At 34.7% G+C, this 6,562-nt stretch overlaps 1 protein-coding gene across 2 annotated transcripts in view; it reads right to left on the reverse strand.

The window, feature by feature from the left end:
* The window catches only part of PTPRC (protein tyrosine phosphatase, receptor type C), a 122,048-nt gene that overhangs the window by 60,360 nt on the left and 55,126 nt on the right, over positions 1-6,562 (reverse strand). Inside the window, exons 3-4 of one of the 2 annotated variants that reach the window (XM_025390893.1) lie at positions 6,373-6,399; positions 1,479-1,676 (exon numbers count right to left, since the gene is read on the reverse strand). In XM_025390893.1, coding sequence (XP_025246678.1) covers positions 1,479-1,676; positions 6,373-6,399 — 225 coding nt within the window. The remainder of the gene's footprint in view (positions 1-1,478; positions 1,677-6,372; positions 6,400-6,562) is intronic. The other variant, XM_025390894.1, reaches the window with a different exon arrangement.

The following is a 6,562-nucleotide window of genomic DNA, read 5'->3' on the forward strand; positions in this document are numbered from 1 at the left end:
TTCTAGAAAAGAAAGTGTGTTTTTATTTGAAAGCATAAACTTTTCTAGGTAATTTCACCATCAGTATTATTTTGCTAGAGCAAATCAGTATTTTGAAATTATTCATCCTTATTTTCAATCTATTCTACTTTAAACCTTTCTCATACTGTGCTCTATCTGTAAATTTATGGCTTAAGTGGTTTTAGATTTTTAAAATGTGGAAATGAAAGTTAGGAATGTTGCACGTTTTTATTCGTATATGTGACATGAAATACAGAACCTTCAAAAGGAAAACTCTATGTAACACTACTCAGGCAACAAACAAAATAATAAAATAGCATGAGATGTTCTACCTAGTCATCAACACCTTCATCCTTGCCTTCCTTTAGTAAAAGTTTTGGGCAATGTGTTCAAATTTTTACAGTGTTTAGACAGAACCTAGTCACTACTCTGCTATGGTGACAGGGAAACAAATGGAAGATTAAATGCACAGTCTTGTACTTGCTGTAGGAAGGCACTGACTGTTTATTTAACTGCTTACTATATCCAATAAACTTCATCAGGATGGTACTCAAAATACTTTGAAGTACCCTAAACAAAATTTCTGTGATGGTGTTATATATGCTTGTTTTTTCAAATGAAGATAAATGGCATTGTTAAACAGTTCAAATAGCTTAGTATCTTTTATCAAAGTATGTCTATAAACCTGTTTGCCCCAAAAAAAAGTCAACATAACACATTATTTCAGGAAAGCATGAACACTCTCCTGATAGTAAATTTGAGTACTGAATACACTGGCAGACCTGTTGCTAAACATTAAATGAGCATATACTTATAACAGCATTGTAAGGAGCATCAGTGTCCCTCCTTGGCAAAAATATCTCTCACATCAATCTGATATTTTCTGGGAACATGGCTACATTGCCTTTAATTTTACCAGTAGAACTCACAACCTTAATTAAAAATGTTTTCAATAATGCAAATGCTCTTAAAAGAAACTCATATAACAAAATTGGGTTGTCAATTCTCAGAATGGATTTAAAAATAATACATTCTCTATCTTCAACAATTTTTGGATAAAGAGAATCTAGAATGAAACAAAGAAATGGGAAGATTCCCGTTTAAGGCACCTTCCAAGGAGAGCAGGACTGATAATCTCTGAACTTGGGAAATTCTCATCTGTCCGGGTGGCAGGAAGCCAAGCGGGAGAATCATGGAGAGTGTGTATAGATCAGAGGATACTAGAACAAATTTCCCTCCTGATTGTCCTTGGAGATCTTGCCTCCCTCCTTTTCTCTCTGCACTCCCTAACAACATGCGTTAATTACTTTGGTCGATCTATATTTCACAGATACTAATTTCCTGCAATTTCTGCACTTCAACAAAATCACATCCTCAGAAACTGTGAAAATAATTTAAAGACAAGTTGTACTGATAACTTTAGAATTTTTTAAATGACATTGCCCTGATATTTAAGTTAACAACTTTTGTGTGCCAACCTGTCGTGTTAAAAGCACTAGCATTATCCAAAGAGTCCGGGGATACTTGGGTTGAAGTATTGTCTGAACTAAGAGATGGTGTGGTCTCTGAGAAGTCATTTTCTCTTTCAGAGATGCTTGCGGGTGAGAATGCAGTGGTGTGAGTAGGTAAGGGGCCACTTGAAAGCGGAACACTGGGCATCTTTGTCGTTCTCGGTCCTGTTAAATTAATGGAAAATGGAAGAAGGACAAAATAAATATGTGAATCATATCCCAAATGTATGCTCATCCCAGTATACTAACTCCCCAGTCCATTATAGTGTGTATGTACCTATATCTACACATACATATACACACACCATACATAAGTATATGTATATGGTGTGTATATGTATTCATAAATATATATACACAAATATACATGCATACATACAAATATTGATGCATACAGAGATACATATAATATATAGACACAGATCTAAAACAAGTTACAGAACGTTGGCTAAAGATAACAATGGGGAAACGAAATTGAAAGCAGCTTCTCACCTATCCAAAGCAATTGTGTTCAGAAGGATGAAGCATAATGGGTAAAGATGATTAAAAAAATTAAAAAGTTGTAGATAAAGAAAAGGATAAAGAAAGGCAAAGTTAGAAGGTTTTTAGGAGAGCTAGGGTTTCAGGAGAAAAAAAATGAAAGACAAAACTTCTATTTATTCATGGATATATATACATATATATATATATATTTGAGACAGAGCCTCACTCTGTCACCAGGCTGGAGTGAGGTGACGTGATCATGGCTCACTGCAACCTCCGACTCCCTGGTTCAAGCGATTCTCCTGCCTCAGCCTCCCAAGTAGCTGGTATTACAGGCATACACCACCACATCCAGCTAATTTTTGTATTTTTAGTAGAGACGGGGTTTCACCATGTTGGTCAGGATGGTCTCGATCTCCTGACCTCATGATCCACCCGCCTCGACCTCCCAAAGTGCTGGGATTACAGGTGTGAGCCACCACGCCCGGCCTATTCATGGATTCTTAAAAAAATAAATTAAATGCAAACAAAGCAATGAAAATGTGTATAAAGGACTGAAAAACGAAACTCACAACTAGGTTTACAAACAACCAAAGTCTACAGAAATGTCTTTAACTTCATGATAACAAAGAGATACAAGTTAAAATACTGAAATAATTTCCACAGTTCAAGTTTCTTTAAAAAGAGGAAAATACGTCACAATGTAGTAGTGGAATAAGTTTATGCACAGTTGACATGAGTGTACAATGGTTAAAAAAAAAATATTCTGCAGGGCAAATTAGCACTACTGATTAAAGTCCTTTAAAATTTTTTCATGCTCTTTTACTGAAAAAAGCGGTTTTCTTTATAAAAGAATAGAAAAATGCACCAAATTTGTTAAAAAAGAAAAAACTAATGTGATCTCTGGATGCTGGGATTATAAAGATGTATTTAAATTTTTTTTTTTTTTTCCGCTTAACGTATATTTACTTTTTGAAAAGCAAAAAAATATATTTTAAAATATTTAATTAGGCAAAAACTGAGCTATATCACACAACAAGTAATAATTAATTCAGTTCAACAAGATTGGGTAAAAGACAATGGCATAAATATGGAAAAAGGGAGAGAATGAGAGAGAAACTAGAAAAGGAGTAGAGATGATAGGACAGAAAAGAGTTAAGAATGAAAATTGCAATATTACTCAATAGAGAAGAAAATGGAAATAGTATTTAAAAACAGCTTTATTCATTAGAATCAAAGTTAAAGTTAATTTTTACTAAATACAGAAAAAATTCATCTTAATTATATTGTACTTCAGCAATGTCAAAATACATGAAATATTGCAGAACTATTCTGTGATTACAGAAATGCAAAATGATCATAGACTTTTTATGTGTGTTATTTTCCAAAGAAAAACTTTAGTCTCTAGATTTTTATAACCAAATACCTCACAAATAAATCCATCAAACTTTTACCCATAATTACATGCCAGCATATCCAATTAAGTACAGTAATAGGATAGTAACTACCTCTAGTCTTCAGTATAAAATCAGGTCTAACTTAATATTTTTTCATCTGCTATGCATTGAATAAAAGAAAGGGAGGAAGCCGGGCGCGGTGGCTCACGCCTGTAATCCCAGTACTTTGGGAGGCCGAGGCGGGTGGATCACGAGGTCAGGAGAGCGAGACCATCCTGGCTAACACGGTGAAACCCCGTCTCTACTAAAAAAATACAAAAAATCAGCCGGGCGTGGTGGCGGGCGCCTGTGGTCCCAGCTACTCAGGAGTCTGAGGCAGGAGAATGGTGAACCCGGGAGGCGGAGCTTGCAGTGAGCCCAGATAGCGCCACTGCACTCCAGCCTAGACTCCGTCTCAAAAAAAAAAAAAAAAGAAAAGAAAAGAAAAAAAGAAAGGGAGGGAGAGAGGGTGGGAGAAAAGAAAGGAAAAGAGAAGTGGGTGGGAGTAAGGTGGTGGAAAGAAGGGAGGGAGGAAGGAAGCAGAGAGTTTAGAATTCTTTCTATTCACATTAAGTCACTGTCATCATTATAGATGATTTTTATAATGACAATTGTAATTTTGTCATTATAAAAGATTGACAATTATTAATTTGTTATTTTTAGATTAAACCAATTCTGGTGTCTGCGGGCTTCCAATGATCCCTTTTGCTTTGAGAGAAATGTTGCAACAAGTTCCCTTTATCGTCCACTATCATTCTTTTCTTAGATGTGAATTACAAACAGACCAGAAAGAAAATTACGCAACAGTCTCCTTATAATAGTATGTGATGGTTAATATTGAGTGTCAACTTGTTTGGATTGAAGGATGCAAAGTATTGTTTCTGGGTATGCCTGTGAGAGTATTGCCAAAGGAGATTAACATTTGAGTCAGTGGACTGGGGGAGGCAGACCCTCCCCACAATTCCCCCAAACTCCGCCCAATGTGAGTGGGCATCATCCAATCAACTGCCAGCGAGGCTAGAAAAAACAGTCACAAGAAGGTAGGAGAAGTGGGCTTGCTGAGTCTTCTGGTCTTCATCTTTTTCTCCTGCTGGCTGCTTCCTGCTCTTGAACATCAGACTCCAAGTTCTTCAGCTTTTAGACTCTTGGACTTACTCCAGTGATTTGCCAGGGTTCTCGGGCCTTTGGCCACTGACTGAAGGCTGCACTGTCAGCTTCCCTGCTTTTGAGGTTTTGGGACTCCGATTGGCTTCCTTGTTCCTCAGCTTGCAGACAGCCTATTGTGGGACTTCACCTTGTGATTGTGAGTCAATACTCCTTAATAAACTACCCCTCATATAAACATCTCTCCTATTAGTTCTGTCCCTCTAGAGAATCCTGACTAATACACAGTACCATGCTATTTTGATAAGTAGCATTCCTGAAGATACTTCTGGCCAAGCAAATTCAGTCCCAGGTGTAGGAAGAAAGGTTTTCAGAGAACCACTCTCCTTCATATCTTTGCACACATCTTAAGTTCAATTCACATTCCCGTTCACAAATAAGAATTTAAAATTAGAAAACCTGACTCAATTGCCAATTCCACATTGTTCTTGAACCTCCACTTTGCAAATTCTCCTGGTTTCCATTGATGACATTGTTGTGGCCAGTATTTGGGAGAGACCACTTTCCTTTGCATTTTGGTTAACAGTGTTAACTTACCTGGTTTCATCACTTGGAGGCTTGTCATAATAGAGTCAATTCAGAGGTAACAGAAACTCCCTCAATAAGGTGATGAGTCATCTGCCATTTTAAAAAATCACTCCCCATTCTACCTTATACCCATCCCTTTCCTGCAAAAATAACCAGCTGGTATGGTTGAGATGAATCAATCTTCTGTAAAAGTTGGAGATACTAAGTTGCATTTGAGTAGGTGGCATAAACCAATCACAATCTACTATGCAGGAATGACTTTCATTTATTTATAAAACATCACTCTCATGCTAAAAAACTGTAAAATTATGTTAGACCTTTTTTTAAAATAAGGAAATATAGTTCTTATGCAGATTCAGAAGTGTTTTTGTTAGTATTTTCATGGTTATTTGTTTTCTTCATTTGGACTGAATTTTTATTTAATGACAAAAATAATCATTTTAATAACCCAATTTCATGATATGTTGAATGTACATTAGTTGTCACTTTGCATTACTATATTAAATCAAAATTGTTTTCATCAATTTACTTACCTTCTTAATACGTACTGTCAACCATATGATTATGCAGGAAATAAATAATATATTTTCAGTAACATCGTTTAAGTGATGTGATTTTTTAACCATCTGCAATTTAATTTTCTCTCTTATTTTGCATGTACTATATATGAATTTATTTGCAGCATCTCCGTTTTTTAAATTTAATTTATCTCAGGATCAAGACATTTATTAGGACTATTAATTGAATTGTTCAGTAGAATTTGAAAATTATTATGTAAAAATATCTTAATAGTCTCAAAGGTTTTGTATACCATTGAAAAATGCACCATACTCTTAAAGAAATATAGACATATACAAACCTATTATCTACATATCTATAACATAGATAGACAACTCTTAACCTGCTTTCAGACTATAAAATTTTGTGATCTAACTTAAATGCATTTATTTGTAGTCTTAAAATATTAAAAGAGAGTAGAAACCTGTTGTGTGATTTACTGTCAAGTTCAGGGAAAGTTACTATTTATACACAAAACATATATATAAATTTAATAGCATGTTTAGGTAGTTATTAAACTTTATAACATATAAGCAGAAAGTTTAAGAACAAGTGAATGTCAAGAATCATTCATAATTATAAAATTTATCCTTAAAAATAATTTCAGTGATAATAATAGAAAATTGTTATTAAATATATAAACTTTGCAACAAGAATATAAAATTAGTAAATATGCAAATATTAATTCTTACCAATGGGGGGAGGTGTTGAGCCTTGCCCTGCAAAGAAGAAACAAAAATCTCTTAGAAAATTTCAAATTTCATTCATATTCACATAAACACATATTAGATTTTTACATGTACCTCAAGCTTATGATAGAACATTCACCAAGTGGTAATTTTCAGTAGCTTTTACCCTAATGAAACTATATTCCCTCTCTTA

Source organism: Theropithecus gelada, chromosome 1 (assembly GCF_003255815.1).
Source record: "Theropithecus gelada isolate Dixy chromosome 1, Tgel_1.0, whole genome shotgun sequence".
In the NCBI taxonomy this organism is placed as follows: domain Eukaryota; kingdom Metazoa; phylum Chordata; class Mammalia; order Primates; family Cercopithecidae; genus Theropithecus; species Theropithecus gelada.